This window comes from Podarcis bocagei (genome assembly GCF_964188305.1).
Source record: "Podarcis bocagei genome assembly, chromosome: 2".
Classification (NCBI taxonomy): Eukaryota; Metazoa; Chordata; class Lepidosauria; order Squamata; family Lacertidae; genus Podarcis; species Podarcis bocagei.
In genome coordinates this window covers 43,222,214-43,247,756 of record NC_138126.1, presented here as the reverse complement: position 1 = coordinate 43,247,756, position 25,543 = coordinate 43,222,214, and the positions used below count along the sequence as shown (strand labels likewise).

The following is a 25,543-nucleotide window of genomic DNA, read 5'->3' as shown; positions in this document are numbered from 1 at the left end:
GAGAGAACATTTTTTTTCTTGTTCTCCTCCTCTAGAACTAGGGGCGTCTTATGGTCAGGTGCGTCTTATAGAGCGAAAAATACGGTACATCCAGGCTCCCAGCGTAGCATAGGTTTTCCCCATTCATTATTCCCCTTACCAGTTAATGAAGTAGTTCTCAAGTTGTGGGGTTTGGATCAAATTTGAAGGTGCCGGAACATTTGGAGGAGGAGGCACAGGTTCCAGGGTGCAAGATTATGAGTCAGGCTGCACCTTGATCTCTCAGAAGCCTGTATCTGGATGGATTGAATGGGAACAAGCCCTTAATGGTTTTGTGTGTGTGTGGTGGCTACTTGTGGGTTGTATGCTGATTTGTGAATATGCAGAGATCCTTGCACACTAGAGGAAGAGGTACATTTGCATCCACCCCCAAAATCCAGCACCGAAAACGGAGCATAACCTTAGAATGGAGCCCAAATTCAAATGTTGAGAGGCACAAACTAAGATCATGCATATAATTCATATCACAGAGCACTACAAGTAGGCAGGATTAAAAATCCTGGGCACATAAAAAATGTCCTAACCTGGCACTGAAAACCAAAAAGAATACAATGTCTGTGCCAGTCTGACTGGGGGCAGGGGGGGGGCATTCCACTGCTGGGAGATCACCACCAAGAAGGCATTGTCCTTTAAGGCTGCATTTTGCAGATGAAACTGAAGAGGGCCTCATCTGAAGAACTAGATGCAACTGGTCACAGATGAAAGAAGCAAGCAGTGACAGAGGAAGACCAAGTGATTTATGTTTCCCGTTTCCTTGTTCTTTTTGGACTTTGCATCAGAGGAAATGCATGAATCCCTGCTTTTATTACAGCGTGGAAATAATCATTCACGCTTCTTCCACAGTTCTTCTGCAGCTCGTTTGAACATCTCAAAATTGTTGAGGTTCTTTCCCACACTTTCTCTAGGAAAACTGCTCCAGAAGTCTGATGTCCAACCTAAATTTATGAATGCTGTTTTATAGTCATGAGAAGATACTGTACAAATATATTGTCATCTTTATCCTAAATAACTTCTTTTTTACAATAAATTTTTAAAAATTAAAAAATTGTCCAGTAGCACGTTAGAGACCAACTAAGTTTGTTCTGGGTATAAGCTTTCGTGTGCATGCACACTTCTTCACACATGCAGACACCTACACACCAATATACTCTCTGTCGGACTATCTTCTGTATTTGTAGTGATTCCAATCTTTTCATCTATACAAAAAGGCTAAATGCAAGTCTTGGGTTTCCTGGCAGATCTGACTGGACAGATAGTAAAGCTCACTGTAAATTTGTTTTGTTTTGTTTTATCTCATGGAAATAACTTTTTTAATTGATCCCATCCACATATAATAGCATAGATGAGGTATAGAGTTCTTCCCAGAAATGCTATCAATAGCCCATTCTGAAATTAACCTTTTCCATGTGTACATGCTCACTGATTTACTTCAGATACAATACCACTATGCCAGGCATTATTTAGGAAAACATTGCCTCTCATTTGTCTTATAAACTGGGAAAAGGGAAAACATTTTGATAGGCACTTACAAAATTACTTAAGTCTGAGCATCACTTAGTTGGCTATTGCCACTTACCATTCTTAATGGTATTATCTGGGTTTCCCCTGCTATATATTTGTATGCTGCCTTGGTATCTCTGCAGATTAAGGATGCCTAGAAGCATTTTCAGTCAGTCAAGAACTGGCTAAAATATTGCTATAATGGTAGCAATGAAATAGCAATGGGGGAAAAATGGGGAGGAGGGAATGGCTGGTACGTAGTGCTGGTTAGGTAATTACACCAGCGTAATCTCATTCATACTGCTCTTTTATACAGATACTCAGACCCTGCATGGATATTTAGCATTACCATCCCCCTCCTGGTAAGCTGAGTAGCATTAATTTGAATTTCATAGTGGCAAGTCATGGCCAGTGAGGCCTTAGAAGAGACTGCAGACACATTTCCTTGAATGTAAAGACAAAACAGATGGGAAATAACTCTAATGGGCAATTAACAAAACACAACCACCATTAATGTTTAATAAAACTGAGGGATACTAATCATGGCTACCATAGCAACAGTGCACTAGGGTGGCTTCCTTAATCATCACCAACCATACAGTGTCTTTGGTTTCGTGGAAATATTTCTCATAAATAAAATAAGCAGAATTTGTAGCCAGGGGTGTAGCAGTGCATGCTGGGAAGAGCCTGACAATGCCTCACATGAACTCATTTTTTTTTGTTGGCGGGGTGCCCTTCATTAGCTGTCTTTTCTGAGACTTGGAATGACCCTGAACAATGTGGCTGCATTACAGGCAAAGAAAGTGTATGTATGGCCTTCTCTGTAATTAAGCAAACTTTGAATATGCAAAGGGTGCTGCAGCCCAATTCTCTTATTTATTTTTTTGCACCAGCACCATCTCATTTGGGAGGCTGAATTACTAGCTGCATGAACCAAGAGCATTTTTGTGGCTTAGTATCAAAATTAATTTTTCTTGATACTCTTCCTGTGGCATTAGTTCCCATATTTAATCTGTTTTTGAAATAAATAACCACAGCCGAATTCATTTCAGTGAACTATTTCTTAATAGCTGAGGCTTTTCCTCTGCTAACCTCACCAATCCCCAATTTCCAAGAGGCTGTAATGAATTTGTCTCTGAGGGTATGTTTAGCCCTTGTTAAACAGGGATACATAATGAGATCACAACAACGTGGGGGTCACCAAGATGATTAGATTAATGTTGGCAGGGTGGGTAATTTATGAAGCAATAAGTAAATGATACAAAAACTTCCCTGACAAGCCATTTGTCACCTTGTCATATGGAAAGTCTGCTGTTGAGGCTGTTTGAGAAGCAAACATGGGCTCTTTAAAGGGATAAGAAAAGAATATATTTCTCCTTGTGCCATAATAAATCTGATAGACAAAGAATAATGTGCAGGAAGCAGGGTGAGTGTATAGCATGGAAGGAACTAATGATCAGGATTCAAGCATTCCAGTTCTATTTTCCAGTGTTCAGAGCTATGGTGCATGTTTTGCCAGGTGTAAGGTCCCAGGTTGCACGCCTAATACCTCCAGTTAAAGGACTGCATGTTTTATGGTTAAGAAGGCAAACTGCTGTTAAAAGTTGACAGTAGTCAGACAGAACAAAGACATAGGCGCCGACTCCATGGGGCCTGAGGGGGCTCGAGCCCCCTCAAAAAAAATTTTGGGGGGGCTCAGCCCCCCCCCAATAATCTCGGGCGCCCTTCCAGCAGAGCGCCGCCGCCGTCCCCTGCCTCCTCCCCACCTGCTCCCTCGCCAGCCAGCCAGCCAGCCGCGCGCCCTAGTCGGAGAGCCCCGGGCGTCCCCCGCGAGATTAGGGAATCCCCGGGGGCGGGGGCTCCTGCCTCGCTGCTTCGCAGCACCACCGCCACTGCCAAGGCACTGCCGGGGGGAATTATCTTCCTCCTGGCGGTTTCAGCCCCCGCGAGAACAGGGGAATCCCGACCGGCCACACCTCCCAGCCAGCCCTCTCTTCTCCGGCTAGCCCCACGTTTCCCGCATATCAGCTGTTCCGGAGCTGATTAATAGGTGCAGCACGCTCTCCCCTATTCGCTCACGAGGAGGCGGCACCACTTTATTTGCATATTCATGAGCTTATTTATTATTCATGAGCTTTCCCGGGCCCCCCCAATATTTTTTATAAGTCCGCGTCCCTGAACAAAGACCCTGTGTAAGTCAACACTATGTCACCATCATGGTGGCTGGAGTTTGCTCCTGAATTCTACACTTGCGTGGGTGCAATATACAGAAACACAGATAAACACACTACATTTCCTTGTGAAGAGAGCTTCTTTCCTCTCATATTGTCCATAGGGCTGGTGGAACCCACTATGCTCCAATCATACAAATCACCCATTTTCCCCAGTCTTGAAATATTTTCTTAGTTTTAAATGCATTGCGATGTCTGATTTCCCTCATAATGAATTCAATCTTAACTTTTAATATCAGTTCTGTGACTTGTGCTTTTCAATCTTCAGTCTTTGCCTATCCATGTGCCTCTTGCTTACATAGCTGATCCCAAGATAATAATGGGGTTCATTTTTTATCCAGAGATTTTATTAAGACGTTCTGGCAGCCTGATTAAATAATCTGGCGGTAGTGGCATAGTAGTGGATTGTTGCTTTTTTTTATTGACCCTGTGGAGATTCATGGAGTGGAATCATATAGATACTATTCAGGGAATAATGATAGCCTGAGAAAATGTACAGGGGGAGGAAGGCCCTGATTTGCCTTCTCCCCACTGTAGCAGATTATACTTTAAAAGAGAGATCTTCTGAATCTTCCGCCATTTTGTCTAGCTTGGCCCTTAACACCTGATCAATCCCAGTGTGAGGTATGAATCCATGGTTTCACACAGTAGCCTCACCCAGCAGGAGCACGAACCCTATTAACTATCAAAAGTTATATAGAAAAGTAGTAAGAAGTAAGAAAAGTAATAACAGTAAGAAAATGTATTGTGAATACTGGCTAAAGCACACTAAAAACAAGCCTGCTTAGATAGAATCATTCAGGACACAGTGGTACAGTTGGCTAACTTGTGGCATCCAGCACTTAGAAAGGTGTGTGCTGTTATATAAAATCTACAAATAGCAGTTCAGGATTTCAGCTGAGTGTCACTGCTTACTGTGAAATAGCCGTGCTTTACTCACTTTTACAGGGTATCTGTGTAACATCATAATCACAACATACTCCACTCATGTTTTCCATGTTCAGCTTCCGTTGCCCCATTTGATTTTAAAACACACACACACACAATGGAACAGCGGCACACTTTCCCCTGTGGTGCAAACATTCAGTAGCTTTCCTGGCTGGTTACGGCCTATTTCTCCCCCCATCCCTGTTACAGATTCCCAAAATATTGCATATTTAATTATGCTGGAGAAATGTCTATTCCCACAACAAAATTTCCAGAAGAACTGTCTGCTCATTGCATTATAAACAGATAATCTGAAAATGCCCTATGTCATTTGACCCACTGGTAGAAGTTACGCAGGTGTTTGGTTAATGTGAGCCGGGTTATGAAGCAGGCGAGTGGTAAAGCCGCCACTCCGCCACATGACAAATCCTCCCACCCACATTTGAAACACTTCCATTTGGTCCTTTCAGGAATTTGGCAATCAGACCGTTCCCCAGATAGTTCATCAAGTTGCTCCTTCTAGTGGACCTAGAATACCAGTGAGACTTGCAAGGTATGTTGCAAGTAATTGATTTTGTCTTTCTCTTTGTACAGATGAATGATGTTCTGCTGTATACGTATCCCCAGAAGGATGGCAAGTATCGCCTGAAGAACACCTTGGCTGTGTCTGGCATGAGGGTAACGTGAACACCCTCTCTTTTGTTTAGCACTGCATTTTTATCCAGCTGGAAGCCTTTTAGTTCTCTTTGGCTGGAAGGAGGGAGAGGCGTTTTATCTTCAGGTTATCTTTGTTTGCTACAGGAGCTAAAATGAGAAAAGTATTTGAAGCGCAGGAATTTAGAACAAGTTCAGCAGCAGTGGGCAGGGATGTTAATAAAGTCCTAATGAGGCAGTTTCCAAAGAGGCTGGTCCTGAATAATGTAAATCAAAATTGATTTACTATCTAGTCAGGATTCCCTTTGGTTCTCTTTGCAGCTACTGAGAGTTGCTTTAGCTAGGGGTTAATGTTGGAGCACTAACAAGAAGCCCTCCTCCACATCAACAAGTAGTGAAGCAATGTGCTGTTGGATGTGGCAGTGTAAGAAGTTTTGGATAAATTTAAATTAATATGTTTCTGAAGAATGTGAAAATTATTCATTGCACCTGTGCCTCCCCAATTTTTTTTCTTTAAGAGATTGGTGAGAGGGCAGAGTATTTGCCTGATTTGTGAAGTATTCAGAACATTTTAAATTTAAACAACAGGGAAAGGCCTGTGATATCTGTTTAGCTTAATTTCTCCACACTGCCTAGAAAGCTGCTGTCCGAAGCCTTGCTGAATGGATCCAAACCTTCAAATGTCTCCAGTTACAGATAGGTAGCCGTGTTGGTCTGCCATAGTCAAAATAAAAAAAATTCCTTCCAGTAGCACCTTAAAGACCAACTAAGTTAGTTCTTGGTATGCGCTTTCGTGTGCATGCACACTTCTTCAGATACACTGAAACAGAAGTTGCCAGATCCTTCTATATAGAGAGAAGGTGGGGAGGGGTATTACTCAGAAGGGTGGTGGGAATGGGAGATTGGCAGATAGCTGAGATGAGCCTGTTGACGACTCTTAACGACTGCAATAGGTCTTACAGGAAAAGGCAAGGGGTGAGAAGGTGAAAAATGGCTAAGTCATGTATAATGAGATAAGAATCCAATGTCTTTGTTCAAACCAGGTCTCTCCATGGTTTTAAGTTTGGTAATGAGTGGCAATGTCAGACATCAAGAATCACAAAACAGAGAAACCAGTAGGAGAACACTTCAATCTCCCAGGACATTCTATACAAGATCTCAAAGTAGCTGTTTTACAACAAAGGAATTTCAGAAATAGACTGGAAAGAGAAGCTGCTGAATTGCAACTCATTACCAAACTTAAAACCATGGAGAGACCTGGTTTGAACAAAGACATTGGATTCTTATCTCATTATACATGACTTAGCCATTTTTCATCTTCTTACCCCTTGCCTTTTCCTGTAAGACCTATTGCAGTCGTTAAGAGTCATCAACAGGCTCATCTCAGCTATCTGCCAATCTCCCATTCCCACCACCCTTCTGAGTAATACCCCTCCCCACCTTCTCTCTATATAGAAGGATCTGGCAACTTCTGTTTCAGTGTATCTGAAGAAGTGTGCATGCACACGAAAGCTCATACCAAGAACTAACTTAGTTGGTCTTTAAGGTGCTACAGGAAGGAATTTTTTTATTCTTCAAATGTCTATTATTCTTTTTCATCCTTTAAGAACATTCACTTTTCCACCATCTCAATTCCAGAGAGTGGGATCCAGTGGACCAGGTGGTCTTGACCTGGCATTGTAGCCGACTAAGTTCTACTCTACCTATTTAAATTAAAACACCTTAGTGATGTCTGCTGATTTCAATGAGTGTGACTAAAATAGAGTTCAACCCTTTGTTTCTCAGCTTCGGTTTCCCATTCATAACATGGGAATAAAGATCTGCTGGCATGCTCTTTGGAGGCTTGATCTGCTGCTTCCCCAGTAGTCCCCCCCCCCCAATTCTGCCTCTACAGAGGCCTCTTGGTGAATATGAAGCACTGCTGGTCTTCTCCCACATTTGTAGATCTTTATTCCCCCCCCCCTTTGTTCCTGATGTAGACCTTCACTCGCAAAGCCATTTTGAGGTTTGCCTCAGGTGCCAAAATGTCTTGGTCTGGCCCTGCAGCTGCCTGAGGTGATGCATTGCTCCCAACAGAGTACAAAGGCTTTCACTCATTCCACTGGCCTTCCTCCTGTGTTTACTCGGTGTTATGTCTGGAGTTGGGATCCTTGAATAATAGGCAGGGAGGGTTTTATAATGTAGCATCTGATTGGCCATTGGAGCCATCCAATCTGGCTCCAGAAGAGAAGTTTGAACTAGCCTATCAGGTGTGACCTTGGGTGTGAATAAAAGGATATATAGCTTGGGTTTGGGAGGGGCCAGCAGGTGACACACCCAATGACTGACTGTTTTTACCAGCTGAAAAAAACTCCATGAAACCTATGGCTGTTCTCTTGAGTATATTTCACTTGGCATGTCTCCTTGGAAAATCCATCACTTAGTTTTATAATATGTGAACACCTCAGAAAGCCTGTCTGTGTTGATGGGCACTTTGAGACCTTCTTGGGAAACAGAGGCCACCACGTTGCCCCAGCTCTATGACAAAAGAGATTTAAGTGTCTGCGTGCTCTGGGCATGGATGGCTTTTAACAGATTTCCTTCCTACCTACAGACAAATGTCATTTGTTTTTAGGTTAGCCGTCCAGTGACAGAAAAGGCACAAAATGTCCTGAAGATCGAATACGCTGAAAATTGCTTAACTCTATCGGCAAGGTAAGCCATATCATAGCACTATTTGTTTTTCTGGGAAAAAATTGACTCCCTAGACGAGTGCAACTGCATCCCAAGACTTAGCTGGCATCTCACTATATTTAAACTCCATTCATATCCATGGTGTCCTAGTGGATAATGGGCAAGTGTTCAACTATAAAGAAGGCATTCATTTTGAACGTATAGCTCAGAAGATATAACTGTCTCAGCACTTATAATGAGCCGAAGGCTTTAGCTCAGCACTTCAGAAGATCTTAGACAGAGAGCGGAGAGCAGAAAATCTATTTCTAATAGACTCGTGGTCTGTCTCTTGATCTTTCGTAACTTCCCTGCTGTCACGCTTTGCCTCTTTCGCTTCTTATAACTTCACTTGTCATGTCCCTGAGGTAACTGGTGGGCTAATAAAAAGTCATAATTACCTAATTCTGCCTGGTGGGTTTTAGGGCATTTTATAGTGCTTAAATGAAAGAGGAAAGATTATTTTTTAAAAAAATACTGACAATGTAATGGAGGTCTCTGTTTACAAGGAACCTTCCTAATGAATTAACAACTATTAAAACCAAAAAGTGCATTGAGATCACAGGATTGCCGGCAGCACAAATGGAACCTTGCTGCTATTACGGCATCTGGGCTCAGTGAAGAAAAGTTTAGGTCTTAGAAAAAACTACATTCATAGGGTTTTGCCTCTATACCCTGCCCACTAGTTCCCTTTACCTCAGTTGGCAAAGAGCAGCAGTTCAGGTAGGAATCAGAAGAGCACATGTTTAGAACCACACGTTAGTCAAAGTTATTTTTTCCCTACCTTTGAGCAGTTCATTCTCATGAAGTAGGAATGAATAAGATGCATGAGTTGCAATTAAGCACTGTGAGAAGGAAATAGCCAAAGGATTAGAATTGTATCAATGCATGGGTCGCAGGGACCCATTAAAAACAACTTTTAAGAAATCAGATGACCCCTGAAGTCTGCCATAGGCACGGATCAAGACCACGGGGGGGGGGGGAATCTGTAGGCAGAGCTAGTGGTATATCTGGCCTTGAGATCTCTCTCATCTTTGTTGTGTAGCTGGCTGGAGTTAGCTCTTCTGCAGACTGCAAATGAGATTATTTGTGCTTTATCTGTCTGTCAGCCCAACCAGGCAGTGCCCCTGTAACAACGAGACTTTAGATAGTCTTGTAGGAAGCTATTCAGCAAAATTATCTTTAGGCTGCTGTGAAACCCTGCTTAGCATTGAGATTTGTAGGGTCTTCCTTGTGGCTAGTTCCCATGCTGCACTGATGTTTTTTGCTGCCTGTCACAGTACAGTAGCAATCAGGGTCCACGTTTCCACTGTTCTTAAACCAGGAATTGGCAAAATGTAAATCAAGATTAACTGTTGGATCTCTGGGTAATTTGAAGTGAATAGGCAAGGATTTTTGGCTCCCAAACTGTTGAACAAGACCACAGCAATATGACTCCCCCTTCGTAATTATACCATTGAAATTGGGGGTAGGGGTGAAGAGGTAACCAGGAATGATTTTTGTGTGTGAAAGGACTGTAAGCTTAGTTCAGTTCTGGTCCTCAAAAAACAAATTCCAGGGCTGAGAATTACTGAATTCTAAGTGTATCTCTTTTGCACTTGGTGAAGCAGGGTTCTGCTAAAAAAAAACATATTGCGGTTTGCTCATCACTTGATATGCAGAGTTAAAAACAAACCAGCTTTCACAATGAGGGCTCAGGAGGCCACAACAATATGATGGTGATGGTGATGATGATGATGATAACAATACATTTATTTTTACCCCACCTATTTTCCTGATGGGACTCAAGGCAGCTTACAGATCAGAAGCAAGATACCTTGGGTGGTACTTTTGGTAGTTTTGGCTTGTGCATCCAGAGCTATGTGCCCTTCTTCATCCCCAGCAAACTACTTACACAGAAAAGATCAGTGCCAATTAACAAAGCAGCAGCCAAGTGTTCTCTCCTCACTTAAGCAATATATCAGTCCAGAAGCAGTTTAATGGAGCAGAAAGCAGATGGGAAGTGTCTGTGGAAGATCAGGCTTTTGTTGGCATATAATCCCTGATCAGATGTTCTGGCTAACTTTGCTGTAGTGCATGCCATCTTGCAAGTAAGGACTTGGGTGCGGGAAGCACGTGGAGAGTAAATAAAGCTGGGAGGCACAGACGCAAGGTGGCGCAAGGTATCTCATCTCATTATGCCTCCGTCCTGGGCCTTCTTCTCACCAGCAGGGTAATTGAGTTTTATAGCAGCTGATGTTTTTCACAGTTAAGTGCTCATGGGGGTGTGGGGATTCAGCCTCAGTCAAGCACCATTGATCAGCTTCTGGTTTTCTTTCACAAAAGATAAACTAGTCTCAGATGTCTTTGCCTGATACTGCACACAAGAGCACAGGCTAGAGAGATAACAGGGGCAATGTTGCAGGCCCAGCACTGATGCTAGTGGTGGTTTTATACAGAAACTAAAGAGTAGGTCACATTAAGATGTTGCTGCTGCTGCTGTTAATTTCTATTTTTTGTCCATGCAAACCACAAATTTCCAGGGCTGGTTACAGCAATTTAAAACACAGCATTAAAACCAGTGTAAAACGGATTACAGTCACAAGACCAGGGTGGGTCCTAAAATACATATATCTCAAGTGTCAATTCTTTGTAAAGTTGAGAGACCTCAGAACTGCACACTCACGGCGGAGCAAAGTCACCAGCATCTTGCATGCTTTTGATACAAAATTCCCTCAGTCTAAATTTGGAACGAATGGTTTTTGGGTTTTTTTGCAAAGGGGAACTTAATTTAGCTTCTTGTAATAACCATTGGTCTCATTCCCTGCCAGTGGTTACACCAACCAACCTGCAACGTTAGTAACCTGCAACCCAGCAATACTTTATAAAATCTAGGACTTCTAACCGACTGAAATGCAGAACTCTTCAAATGGCGTTTCACATGAGACTAGAAAGAAGCTGGAATGCAGTGCAGGAGGGATCAGGGGATCAACCCTTTATACTCTTCAGCTTGATATCTTGGCTCTCCTTTAACCCTCGCCCACTCTTAACGTTCTTAAGGCTACTCAGCCTACAAGCTGCAATTTCTGCTTCAGGCACTTGCTCTCTCTCAACTTCAAGACAGAAGGAGGTTTAGAGCACCAGCAAGACAAAACTTCCAATGGAGCAGGTTTTTGTGACCACTGAGCCATTTCCTCACAACTAGATGAGAGGGCAGGAAATTCGTAATTAGATCGCCCATGTTTTTAGAAAAAAGCAAATGCAGTTTTGCTGGGAAGGGGATTCAGCTCTGATCCCCGGCAATGGAGGAGAGGGGTCCTTAGGGCTCATCCAGAAAAGCCCCCGGTTTAGCACTGAATTGGAACCAACAGCAATCAAGTTTCTGCAGCTTGTCATTTGTTCCAATTTAGCGCCAAAGAGCAGGTTTTCTGGGGGAAAGCAGCAGGACAAAAGCCACTTGGGTCCAAAACTGCTCAGACCTGTGCTTTCTAGGCATGAGACATGCAGAAGGGCGGACAAGCCTTTACTTGCACATATTTTTGGTGCTCTAAATCTATTTCTTCACACCCTACCTGCCTACAGCTGCTATTTGCCCTATGGGGGAAAACATACAGATACCCATATGCCAGTTGCAGAGGGCCAATTCCTATTGAAGCCCTGGCAAAGCAGGTGGAATAGTTTTAACTCCCTAAGAATTGCTCTCTGAAAGCTTTTCATAGTGCAACAGCGACCTCTAATGACCAGCCTGCAGAAGTATGGGCTTACTGCTCTTGCATGCAACTTTTGGGGTTGTCATTTTTTGCAGCCTTGACATGTCGTTGCCATCAGAAATGTATTTTCCCCCAGGGAAATCCAGCAAGTATTTTTGTAAAACAAAAATGTGTCTTCTACGACGCGTTTGTTGTTGTTGTTGTTGTTGTTGTTTAATTGACTCATTTGTGACATCTCCATAACCCATTGCAAATTAAGACTCATTTCGAAGCACCCCAGATCAATGCAGATTTCCTCTGCTGAAGGGCACATGGACAGACTGCCATGATTGGGAGGGCTTTGCATGACCTCCGTGGACAGCCAGAAGAAGAGCAAGGGGAAAGGAATCTTAAGGACAAAAACCTGCCGTTAAGAAACAGGATGCCCAACTCTGACCAAGTTGCTTGCATTTCTCTCCACAGCTCATGCTCTGAAAGGGATGAGTGGTACAGCTGCATCAGTAGATGTATCCCGGATGACTACAGAGTTCACACTACAGCTGCCTTTCACAACAGTGTTGAAGTAAGAGCATGTTCCAGTGGCTTGTCTGACCTATTTGAGTAGGTTTAAGAAAACCCTCCGTGAGCTAGGGTCTTCCCTTGCATGTGAAGAAAGGCTCCAGCAGATTGAGTGGACAAGACCAATAGTGGGTCCAATGGTCAAGAAGGAGGTTTTCTGCACGTACTGTAGAGAGAAGTGAGAGGCAGATGGGGCTTGTCAACCTGGGAAGGTAGCTCACCTAGCACAAGGAAAACTCTGATGATAAACCGTGCAGGTTATCTTTGGGAGAGTAAACCCTACACAAATTCGGAGTGCAGTCCCTAAAACAGTTGGATGGTGCCTTGTACGCCTCCTTCTGTAAACTCCTGCAGCCAAGCTGGTGTCAAACGTATTGCTCTGCTTTCCTTTGGATCACATCAGTGAGGCCAAAAGGGGAGGGGGTCTTGTCGTCTGGGCAGCCCAGGACCTCCATACACACTGCCTAGGCTCGTGCCCCGGGAAGGTCACTTTGGTGCTGCTAATGCAGCGGTTTTACTTCACCCCTGCAGGTGTACTCCATTATCTATGGAGACAGAGGGATGCCAACGACAACAAGGAAAAGAGTCCCCTATGGCCAGGCATTTGGATTGTTTTCATGTAAATTGCTCTGCCAAGGCTAGACAGCAAAGGTCACCAAAGCATGTGTGTTTAATATTCATCCATCATGCGGTTGTTCCTGGAATGTTAACATTCTTTCCAGTTTTATTGTTGTGCAATGAGATACTGTACAGAGGAGACTCCAGGTATCTTGCTGTAATGAAGCTAGCATTAGTTGGTGTTTTATTTTTGCAAAGCACTATTATGTGGTAGTCCAGGATTCTCAGACTGATGTGTGAGTTGGTGGGTGGGTGCTCCTGCTGAGGCTGCACTGGATGGCCTTTTGATTATTTTCAACCCTGGTTCTCTGTGCTTGAATGTGTTTTGTTTTAATTTAAAAATTTATAACATGCAAGGGTAACAGACACTGCAATAATATTAAACCAAAAATCACATAAAGCAAGAAATAGAGAACAAAAGAGCAATACAAGATTGTCTGTACTGTAACTTGTAAATAAAGTTGGCATGAAAGATGTTTTGCAAGGACATACAGTAAGTAAAAAAAATTTCCACTGCAATTCTATATTTCTTCCCACATAGGTATCCCCCTTTCCAGATGAATCTACCTGTATGCACACTATTGTACAACCTGAAAGCAAAATAGCACCTTGGGAACATTTTTTCTTTTAAAAAAATCCTCTTTCGTTTTTTTGAGGACAGATAAAGATTTGGAATAAGAACCAATGCATTCAGTAAAAATCCAGACTGAACACTAGATTTGGGGTTGTTAATGAAATTAAATCTATAAACAATTTGTTAGATGTCCTAAGACACCCTAAAGTGACAGTTTAGGCTTGCTTCACATACAATTTCCTACCTAGATGTAAGTTTTGTGCATGTAGACACAACTGTGTGCTGCACTCACCTCTTTATTTGCACATATAGCAAAATGGACATGCATTCATTCATGATAAACAATAGCGTGTATCTGGCCTAAGTGTAGCTTTACAACATACACATTATTTTCTTTTAGGCGATCATAAAAAGTAGACTTGTCTGGGATTGAGCAATAAAATATTATTTTCCATTAAATTAAATCCTGTGGTAGTCGCCTGCTGTGAGCAGTTCTAGACTCCGTCTGGATTTTTAGGGTGAATCCAGAGCCAGCTCCCTACATGTAGCCATTTCATGCTTCATTTGGAAGCTTGGGGAATATGCTAGGGTGGCAGACTTTGGTCTCTTGTTACAATGGTGCTAGAAAAGAGGAAGTGACTCAAAGATGGTGTTGCGCATGCATGTTCCATTTACTGGAGGAATGGCACCCTCTTGACTGATCCTCAGAATGTTGGAAGGGAATGTCTCCAAGACGATCACTGTCTGTATCTATTGCATCACTGTCTGCATCTTCTTTGAGATGGCATCGTCTCAAATGCAACCACACTTTAGAAGTCTGCACATAAAGCACATGCAAAGCACTGCCTTGGAGGCACTGCCTACCCCCTCTACTGCCATTGCAAGAGAGACCAGGAAGCAGGACCCACCAGATCAGGTTTTTGTGGGTTGCACTTTTCATGCTGAATGGTGAAAAGACTGGGGCTAGCACTGAATCCCAATGCACATATCCGCCAGTGAGTATTTCAGGTGAAGCATAGCCTGTACTACGTGGCAGAGCTAAGAATAAAGCCAGTGCATTTCTGCATTATATTTTCAGCTTCGGGAAAGGCTGGGAATGTCCTTGGGTGAGAGACCTCCAACCTTGGTACCCGTGTCTCATGTAATGATGTGCATGAACTGTGGTTGTGACTTCAAGCTCACGCTGAGACGTCATCATTGCCATGCATGTGGGAAGGTAATTCGTGTTAAACCTGGCTGTTTTCACATATCTTAGCAATTAAGAGCACTCTGCTCAAAATTTCTTCATTGCACCGAGTAGGATTTTCTAGCAGCTTATGACAAAAGTGGAGATGCCGTTTCTGCACATAGGATTTCATAACAGCATTGCCCTGTGCTTCATGAACACAGCTGGGACTGTAGTCAAGCACAGATCAGTTCTACAGTGCTTCCAGAAGGCCTGTGGAGGCTGATCCCTGACATGGTGCTGATGCTGCTGTTACTCATTTCAGAAGATGATGGGCAGGATGTAGCTTTACTATAAAGAACGATGAGAAGGACGATGGCCACACATAAGTGGAAGATGACAATGTGGTTATATCCAGGAAATAGAATTAAAGAGACTTGTTTCATTACATGAGTCACCTCAAGCTCTCTATCCTGTCCTCTGCTTAATGCACCTGGTTTCCGCTTCAGGGCATATTGCATTGAGTGTTGGATGAATATGCAGTGGTGGCAGCAATGAGATTGGATTGTCCTGGACTGATTAGCTTTTAAGTCTCTTTTGGTTGTTTTCTATTCATGTCTCACTGGTCTGCAGAATGCATACATACCACATCTTCTGTTCTTGTAGATTATATGCCGAAATTGCTCAAGAAACAAGTATCCTCTGAAGTACCTCAAAGATCGGCTTGCAAAAGTCTGTGATGGCTGCTACACTGAACTGAGGAGGAGAGGTGAGTCCTCTCTGTCCCTCCTCACATACCAAAAGCAAAAGGCTTCTTGGGGAGCAGCACTTTTTGATTATACTTTCCTGTGGCCATTTTGCCCCCATGACAGAGAACTAATTTTGTGTTCACCAGCCATTCAGCAAGATTCAGGCAGCAGGCATGAGCTGGTTACTGCACCAGTTCTCTTTGGAGCAATTAGCTATACCCCGCCACTCCTGGAGGGAAAACATTATGCTGTATTTGATGTAGGGTCAGTCAGTACACAAAGATCACATTTGTTCCCAGAGAATAATATCTCAGAAGTTTTGACTTGTGTGAAACACTTAATTACTGAGGGGTGTTTTTATGCATCGCTGCCACATCCTAGTCAGACCAATGGGCTTTTGTGTGTAGAGTTTAGAGATCCAATTTGGTGGTGTAGGATGAATGTTTGACTTGAACCAAAAAGCCTAAGCTCAGCTATATTCAATCTTGCAATCTAGCCTACCTAACAGGGCCACTGGGAAGGTGAAATAAGGAAATCTGTGCATGCTGTCCTAAGCACTCTGGAGAAAGGGTGGGAAACAATTGCAAGAAATAAGAATGAAGTGCTTTGAGACTGGATCTGTTACTTGAATACAGAACAGGGTCGGCCTGCACAGCAAATAATTCTTTCCCCTGCTTCCTGTATCTACTATTGCAGAGCGGCCACTAAGTGTGAGCTTCCCTACAAGTTCATCCAGGTTTTCAGGCGGTGCCTTCTCTTCTGTCTTCCACAATATCCACTACTCATCCTTCAAAAGACAAAAGAAAATCCCTTCAGCTCTTTTGGAGGTAGGATCAAGGATGCCTGCAAAAAGGCAAGGAAACTAAAAGACAGGAATGCTCATGTTCTATGATCAGTATATGTAATTTTCTGCATTGCAGAATTAGCCTGCTCTGCACATCACTTGTGTCACTGTGAGCTTCTACTGGGATATGCTGTTGTACCAAGGGATATTCTAGAATGGAAACATATAAAATGTGTTGGCCTTACTAACTTCTAGATTCACACTGCCAAACTTATCTGATTGTAATAAAAGCAAATAAATTCAGATATATGGACATATTTAACTTTAATTCAGTTGGAAGCCTTTTAAAATAAAATAAGCACAGAAGTGTAGCTTTAAGGAATTGAAAACACATTTCAATGCGTAAACATCAATTAAATAAAAATAAACTGTAAGTAGTCCATTTTCAGATGCAGCATTCAACTATGGTTTACTGTTAGTGAATGAGCTTGCCCCACCTCCTCATCTGGTGCAGTTGTGAGATCAGAAGCATCTGCTTCTAGTTTTAAACTAACCACAGCTCCATTATATTCTAACTCATGGGAACTGTGGTTAGTTCAAACTGTGGCTTTATCACCCTTGCTTGTTCACTTACCAGGGTTTAAGCTAACCACAGTGAGCTGTGGTTTAAAAATGGGAATCAGGTGGTTCTGACCTCATTGTGGCTGCAACATAAGAGAGGGGTGATGGAAGTGCACTAGGTTAAGGCTTGTGAATGCTCATCCCTGCAATGCTAATAAAGACCAAAGCACCCCTTTGCGTCTCTTCAATTAACAAACTCCCCTCAACAAAGGATTGCAGTACAGTGGCAAAATACATGTGAACTACAGCCTCTCTATGCACTTGGAAAAATAGCCAAGGTGAAGCATTATAAATGCTGTTTTGCTTAATGTGGGGGTTCCTGCCAAAAATAGAGACTATCAGGTCATGAGACACTAGGATTCAAGAGATGCCACTGTGAATATCACTAGGATAATCCACAAGAATGGTCTTATACTCCAGTTTTGTATCTTCCAACTGTGAGTGCCACAGCATTTTGGTTTCAAATTATTAGTAGTTAGAACTCTCCTAATCTAGCAGCATCAACCTTACTTTCCATCTCACTGAAAAATGCTGTTTTGCCAAGTAAATATTGGTCTGTGCTTTCTACAATGGACACCAAAACCCCATCATGTGCACCATTATTCAGAACTACTGTCCCTTGTCCAGGTAGACATAATCTAGTACAGTGGTGCCTCGCAAGACGAAATTAATTTGTTCCGCAAGTCTCTTCGTCTTGCGAGTTTTTCGTCTTGCGATGCACGGTTTCCCATAGGAATGCATTGAAAATCAATTAATGCGTTCCTAGGGAAACCGCCTTCAGACCAGGTCCGGGGACAGTCTGTCCCCGGACCTCTTCTGAAGGCTGGGGGGGGGACAAGGGCTTTTCTTCCCACCCCCACCATTTTAAAAAACCCCGGGACAGCGGAGGACTTCTCCGCTGTCCGGGCGATCTTAAAATGCTGGCTGGCGGCATTTTAAAATCGCCCCGGGACAGCGGAGGACTTCTCCGCTGTCCGGGGCGATTTAAAAGCCCCTGGGAAGGCAGGCAGGGGGGACAAAGACTTTCGCCCCCCGCCCGCCTTCAGAAGGTGTTCCCGCCCCCCGCCCCGCTTCGGAGCAGCGTTCCGAAGCGGGGCGGCTGGGGCAGGTGTTCCCGCCCCCCCGCCCCGCTTCGGAGCAGCGTTCCGAAGCGGGGCGGCTGGGGCAGGTGTTCCCCCCCCCGCCGCCCCGCTTTGGAGCAGCGTTCCGAAGCGGGGTGGCTGGGGCAGGTGTTCCTGCCCCCCCCGCCCCGCTTCGGAGCAGCGTTCCGAAGCCGGGCAGTGGGGGCAGGTGTTCCCGCCCCCCCCCCGCCCCGCTTCGGAGCAGCGTTCCGAAGCCGGGCGGTGGGGGCAGGTGGGGAGAAGCGATCTCCCCGCAGCCACTTGCTTCAAAAGAGGTCCGGGGGCAGCGGGAAGCGCTTCCCGCTGTCCCCGGACCTGGGGCTGCGGGGAGAAGATCGCTTCTCCCTGCCGCCCCTTGCTTCAAAAGAGAAGACCCGCTGTCCCCGGGGCAAGCTTCGTTTTGCGAAGCAAGCCCATAGGGAAATTCGTCTTGCGAGGCAACTCGAAAACGAAAAAACCTTTCGTTTTGCGAGTTTTTCATCTCGCGAGGCGTTCGTCTTGCGGGGTACCACTGTAGTATAAATGGGCAGCATGGCCAAAGATTTGGGAACACACACCTAGGTTGTGCAAAGGGTCCATTTGGTTGCAAAGCGGTATGCTTTTAATATTCTTGCTACTGACATGGATGCTTGTTTCAGAGGTATGTACATATCTGAATGGAAAGCTATTTAAATCAGAGGGGAGGGGCACATTCTTGGTCCTTCAAATTAATCTTTCCAAGGCATTTGTTGTCATGAATGGTTTGGTTCTTGCCCATTTACAGGTGGCAGCTTCAGGAGAGGGCTCTTCTATCAGTGGCTATCTCAGCAGATGTAAGAAGGGGAAAAGGCACTGGAAAAAGCTGTGGTTTGTCATCAAAGGGAAAGTGCTCTACACCTACACAGCGAGTGAGGTAAGGTCTGCTGTCATTTGAGATCATTCTTAGGCTATCTATCATGTACTGCACATTACATGCACAGAACTGGAAAGTGTATCTGGCACTGATAACTCTTATCCCCCACTGGCATAAAATGGTTATTTTAAACCTGTATGACACTTCAGGATCGTTAAAATGTGCCACTGAACTTCGCTATGATCGTCAAGTGGGAGATTTCCGAAGATGGTTATCTGGAACCCAGCTTTGTTTATATTTTGCTGAGGCCCCAGGGCATACTCACTTGTACAATGAGAAAGGGCCTACTCTCTTTCTCAGAGCTCAGATCTCTGTGTGTAGCACTCCCTCCCTCTAAAGCCCATCTTCCCTTCTGCACTGATTTCAGGATAAAGTCGCCACAGAGAGTTTGCCTTTGCTGGGTTTCACAATTGCCCCAGAAAAGGAAGGCGGAAATGTGAATGCAGTTTTCCATCTTTACCACAAGCAAACTCTGTTTTATAGCTTCCGAGCAGAGGATAACAATTCAGCACAGAGGTACTGAGTGTTTGATCTGCCCACGATAACATACTAACCTGTGGGGGGAAACACTGTTTGCAACGCTTCTAGCTCTTCTAATGTGCTCTCACTTCCTTTTTGAAGCTCTTTGAATGCTGCTAAATACGCACAACTGCTTTTGCATCAGCTTTACATAGTGCAATCTGTTAACACAAACAGTCCAGCAAGCATTAACCCAGCAACAGAATTGGCTTGGCCATGGCAAAGGGTCTGAGATGGTTTGGATTGATGCAGATAGGGAAGCTCTGTGAAGGCAAATGAATTTCTGGTGTAATACAGTGGTACCTCAGGTTACATACATTTCAGGTTACAGACTCCGCTAACCCAGAAATAATGCTTCAGGTTAAGAACTTTGCTTCAGGATGAGAACAGAAATTGTGCTCCGGCGGCGCGGCGGCAGCAGAAGGCCCCATTAGCTAAAGTGGTGCTTCAGGTTAAGAACAGTGTCAGGTTAAGAACAGACCTCCAGAACGAATTAAGTACTTAACCTGAGGTACCACTGTAATTGGGAGTTGCTCAGTCCAAGCATACCATGTTACTTGGGGCCAATGAGTGTTACTGTCAGGGGTTTAGGAGCAGAGGCACGGGCAAGGGAGGAAACAGAGAGCGAAGGGGAGGAGGCAGAAGAAAAGATGAGTGATGACGACGACCCGAGATCTCCTAGTCTTTCCAGTGAATCAGAGGATTCACAGAAAGGAGCACCAGTGGCCAGGGCAAGGGGGGAGTCAAGGGGGGCACCCCAGGAAGATAGAGCCAGAAGGGACTCAGGGGGGAGCAGCTGGAAATCGGGACCAGCGTCACCGCCAGGAAGCAGGGAAGAGGAAGGGAGCCAGGGGGGAAGCGCTGGCAGCTCACCACAGGAGGGAGGGCATGAGTCAGGAGTGGCCACACCTCCATCGGGGAGCGAAGAAACGGTTAAGAGGAAGGTGGAAGGTTGGGCGCGCGCGCCAAGTTCAAATGCAGAGGAAGGCGGCGCAGTAAGCAGCCCCGAAAGGGAACCAGGTCCTAAAGCCCGGCGCAAGGAGGCAGGAGGGTCCGGGTCAGCGTCAGAAGAATCCCGGAAAGAGGAGGCCCCGGGGGGTAGAGGGACCCAGAGGAGGACAGTCAGGCGGAAAAGGTGGAGCAAAGCTAGGATATTAAGCTGGTGCTCACGGGGCGGAGACTCAGACGGAGCTTCGCCGATCTAGCTACTAGACGTAGAGTTTGCGCGCAGCAGCGTGAGAATGGAAACTGTAATTCAATAAAGACTTTTACTTAATGATCGCTGGCTAGCGTGATCCTCTGTGAGCTAGGATCTTCAAGCAGCTCTGACAGTAAGCTCCGTCTCTCCATTGTGGGCATCTACAGCCTCGAGGAGGGGAGAGAAACAGGTGCCTACTAGCGAGCTCACGAACGGCAGACGACATGACGGCTGAGCAGCAGATAGAGGACCTCAGAAAAGCAGTGGCACAACTGAACGCCGAGGTTCTCGCATCCAGGAAGAGAGAGGAGGAGGCAGCTGCCGCCTGCAGGGATCTCCAGGTCAGGTTAGACGTGCTGACAAAGCAGACACCCCGGCAGGAGGGAATTGGGTTGGCGAGACGGACAGGCGGGCTGGTCTCTCACTTCGATGGGAACCTGCAACAGTATCCCAACTTTAGAGCCGACGTACTGTGCGCACTGCAACTGCTGCATAAAGACTTTAGAGATGAACAAGAGAGAGTGGGGTTCATCATGTCCCATCTGCATGGGGATGCGAAAGCATGGCTACGCAATTTATGGAGAGATAAGGATCCGGCGCTCCAGAATGCGGATGCCTTTATTAAAGCGATGGATGGGTGCTTTTTATCAAGTATTGACGTGGATCTTGCACGGAAGGAGGTGCATGGGCTGAGACAAGGGAGGGCCAGCGTCAGGCAGTATCATGCCCGCTTTTTCGCCTTGGTCAGTGCCCTGGAATGGGACAGAGATTCGGCTCCTGTAAGAGACCTCTTTTGGGAGGGGCTGCACAACTCGATTAAAGATGAGATCGCGAGGGGGGAGAGACCCCGAACCACCCAGGAGGTCGTTCAGAGGGCACTGGCAGTGGGGGTGAGGCTGGAAGGACGTCCGTGGAGCAAGGACGAAGGGCGTGGAGGGCGCGAACCAGCCGGGGGCCCCTCCTTCCTTCCCAGAGAAGCAGCGCGGGCGCAATCCACGCCTCCGCCAGGAGGAGGAGCCGAACCTATGGAGGTTGGAGGTGCAAGGGCTCAGTCAGCAACCAGAGCCCTAGCACCGGCAGCAGTGAAAGCGAAGCCTCCTAGAGGGAACAGGAAGTGTTACGTCTGTGAGGAACCAGGGCATATGGCAAAAGAGTGTCCCCAGAGGCCCCACAAGCTCACTGCAGCCTCAGCAATGGTGACTGCAGCAACGCAGCAAGGAGGACCACAGCAGGGAAACGACGCGGTCTGGCTGGAGGAAGAGGCACTGGGGCCCAGCCAGACGTGTTAGTGACGCAGTCCCCAGAGATTTTACATCCCGTGAACCCCCTCCCGCCCAAACCAGTAGTGAGGCTCACAGCATCTCTCCAGCTGCCCAATGGAATCACCATAGACGTGCCAATCACCATTGACTCAGGCAGCAATGCGGACTTTATAGGGCAGGACTTTGTCGACAGGCACGCTGTGCAGTTGCTGCCGGCCACACTGCCCCTGCAGGTTGTCACGGTGGATGGCAGGGAGCTGCTCGGGGGGCAAGTGGTGAAGCAGACGCCACCAATGGTGATGCGACTTGGGAATCACAGAGAAATCATCAGCTTCAACGTCACTCAACTATCTGACACGCCCGTTGTATTGGGCATGAGTTGGCTGGACAAGCACAGCCCAACGATGGCTTGGTACCAGAGGCAGTTGACCTTCGGCTCTTCCTTTTGTGCTGAACACTGCATCGTGCCCAGGCAGGAAGGAGAGGAAGAGGAGTCACAGCTGCTGCTCGGCACGCTGCAAGCGATTCCCCACAAGTACGCTGAATTTTTGGAAGTTTTCTGCGAGAAGGAGGCAGACAGGCTGCCCCCTCACAGACCATATGACTGCAAAATTGACCTGCTGCCGGGGGCGGCGCTGCCTAAAGGGAGACTGTATTCCATGTCAGAGGACGAACTGCAAGAACTCAAGGAGTTCATTGATCATAATTTGCAGCGCGGCTTCATCCGGGAGTCCAAGGCAGTGGGGGGCAGTCCCGTATTCTTTGTTAAGAAGCGGGACACGCCCCAAAAGAGACTCGTAGTGGATTACAGGATTTTGAACAGTGTGACTAGGCCATCGGACTTCCCCATGCCCCGAATTGACGACCTCCTCGCAAAGGTACGGAAGGGCAGAGTGTTCACCAAGTTGGACCTGCGGGGGGCGTACAACCTCATTCGCATGCGGGAGGGTGATGAGTGGAAGACAGCCATGTTCACGCCACTGGGGACCTACGAATATAGAGTTATGCCTTTTGGATTGCAAAATGGCTCCCACGTTTTTCAAGCATTTATGCATCACGTGTTGGCGGGACTTCTCTACAAGACGTGCGTCTGTTTCTTAGATGACATCCTGATCTTTTCGGAGTCGCAGCAGGAGCATGACAAACACGTCAAGGAAGTGCTGAGCAGGCTAAAGCAACATAGGCTCTACGCCAAGCTGGAGAAGTGCCAATTCGACGTGACGGAGGTGGATTTTCTGGGCTACAAGCTGTCTGACAAGGGGCTCGCCATGGACAGCGCCAAGGTTCGAGCGGTGTTGGATTGGAAGAGCCCGCGCAACCGGAAGGAGGTCCAACGGTTTGTCGGCTTTGCGAACTTCTATCGCAAGTTTATCAAGGGCTTCGCGATGCAGACGGCGGCCATCACTGACACGCTTAGCTCCAAGAAAAAGAAGTTCATTTGGACAGAGCAGGCGGAGCAGTCCTTTCAGGCACTCAAGCGTCTCTTCGCGTCGGAAGAGCAGCTGCTTCATGTCAACCCCAGCAAGCCGATGAGGGTGGAGACAGACGCTTCGGACAGAGCCGTGGGGGCGGTCCTGCTGCAGAAAGACCCGCAGGGGGTGTGGCGACCGGGAGCGTTTTACTCCAGGAAGCTCAGCAAGTCCGAGCAGAACTACACCATATGGGACAGGGAGTTGCTGGCCATTCACGCAGCGTTCAAGGCGTGGAGGCACTTTCTGATCGGCGCCAAGCACACGGTGCAGGTTTGCACGGACCACAAGAATCTAGAGCACTGGCGCACGGCACAGTTCCTGAATCAGAGGCAGATACGTTGGGCTGAGTTCTTTGCGAACTTCGACTTCCGAATAGAGTATGTCCCGGGGGACACCAACATCATGGCAGACGCTCTCTCCCGTAAGCCACAGTATCTGGAGGACGCAACACCAGCGGCCGCCATGCACATCTTCGCACCGACAGTGTGGGCGTGCGCCGCGGCGACCGTGGACCTAGAGGCGGTGCGACGAGCGTTGCAGGGGGACTCCTTCGCACGAGCAAAGATGGCAGAGGTGCAAAGGGGCAAGGCAGCGGCCGACGGTTTCCAGCTAAGAGATGGATTGCTCATCCGTAAAGGGGCCATCTACGTGCCGGGAGACGAACTTCGAGCCAAGGTGCTGCAGCAGCTGCACGACGCGCCCACGGCCAGGCACTTTGGCAAGGAGAAGACGGTGGAATTAGTAGCCAGGGATTTCTGGTGGCCTGGAATGAGAGGGGAGGTCGCAGACTACGTGGCGAGGTGTGACACCTGCCAGAGGGCCAAACCGGTGCACAAACCGCCGGCCGGACTGTTGGAACCGCTGCAAACTCCGGTCGAACCTTGGGAAAGGGTGGCCCTGGACTTTGTCACGGATCTGCCCAGCTCAAGGGGCAAGACGGCAGTGCTGGTGGTGGTGGACCTGTTTTCCAAGATGGCCCATTTCATTCCGTGTGCTAAGGTGGCCACGGCGGAGCAAACCGCCAAACTGTTCATAGACCACGTGTTCAAGGTTCACGGTCTGCCACGGTCTATTCTGTCCGACCGGGGGCGGCAGTTCATCTCGAATTTCTGGCAGAAGCTGATGGGCTTCCTGAACGTCAAGATCAACCTGGCGTCGGCGAGACACCCGCAGACCAACGGGCAAGCGGAGCGGGTCAATGCCATCATGCAGCAGTACCTGAGATGTTATGCAAATCAACAGCCTGCGACGTGGGTGGATTACCTGCCGCTTGCCGAATTCGCCTACAACAACACGAAGCACGTGTCCACGGGGGTCACGCCGTTCTTCGCCAACAACGGGAGACACCCCAGAACCTTCCCGGGACTGGAAAGAATGGGGGAGGGGGAGCCGCAGACAGCAGATGCGTTCGCGTCGGGGCTGCAGGAAGTCCACGATCAGCTGAGGCGCCACCTGGAGCTGGCCAAGCACGCATACAAGGTACAAGCGGACAAGCACAGAAGGGTTGGAGAAGAGCTCCACGTGGGAGACTGGGTTTGGTTAGCAGCCCACGCAGTGCCGGCCAGGTCGTTGGCCAAGAAGAAACTAGGGCATAAGCAACTGGGGCCCTACCAAGTCGAAGAGCAGGTCAACCCGGTAGCTTTCAGACTGGCACTTCCGGAGGGTTCCAGGATGCATCCGGTATTCCACAGATCGGTGCTCACTCCCTACAAGGCACCGCACAGGTTCCAGGAACCCGGAACGGCGCCGAGTCCGGCCAGAGACAGAACAGGGCACGCGGGAGTGGCACAGAAGGAGCGCATCAACGAAGTCACGGAGATTTTGGACTCCAGATGGGGGGAAGAGGGGGTAGAATACTTTCTCGCCAAGGAGGGCACCCCGGCCAGTGCGAACAGCTGGGTGCCGGGCTACGCCTTAGACGAACCTCTGCTCAAAGACGAGTTTCATGCCCTCTTCCCACATAGACCTATGCCAGCAGACTTTTTCGACGACTGGCTTTTCACGCCCACGCTTTCGGCCAGCACGTTCCGGGGGTTCGACTCGGACGAGGAACCGACACGAGACGTCCGTTCCCCGGAGGGGTCACCCTCGGGATCCGCCTCGGAACCCTCGTATTGGTGGGACGATAGGCCGGAGGAGCAGTTCCGCAGAAAGTGGCTGGAATGCTCAGGACGAGCAACGCCGCCAGGAGGGAGTGAGGGAGAGACGGACATGGACATTTTCGGGGACGACCCTGGTTTCGAGCACGGCGGCACAGAGAT

The 25,543-nt window shown here is 47.0% G+C and overlaps 1 protein-coding gene across 5 annotated transcripts in view; it reads left to right on the top strand.

Moving 5' to 3' along the window:
- Positions 1-25,543, top strand: part of FGD5 (FYVE, RhoGEF and PH domain containing 5) — a 151,136-nt gene that overhangs the window by 120,621 nt on the left and 4,972 nt on the right. For 2 of the 5 annotated variants that reach the window (XM_081183941.1, XM_081183940.1), the window contains exons 13-20: positions 5,292-5,375; positions 7,966-8,045; positions 12,212-12,311; positions 14,578-14,715; positions 15,331-15,433; positions 16,110-16,240; positions 18,703-18,831; positions 19,199-19,347. In XM_081183941.1, coding sequence (XP_081040067.1) covers positions 5,292-5,375; positions 7,966-8,045; positions 12,212-12,311; positions 14,578-14,715; positions 15,331-15,433; positions 16,110-16,240; positions 18,703-18,831; positions 19,199-19,347 — 914 coding nt within the window. Of the gene's footprint in view, positions 1-5,291; positions 5,376-7,965; positions 8,046-12,211; positions 12,312-14,577; positions 14,716-15,330; positions 15,434-16,109; positions 16,267-18,702; positions 18,832-19,198; positions 19,348-25,543 lie in introns of all 5 variants that reach the window. The other 3 variants (XM_081183942.1, XM_081183943.1, XM_081183944.1) reach the window with 3 other exon arrangements.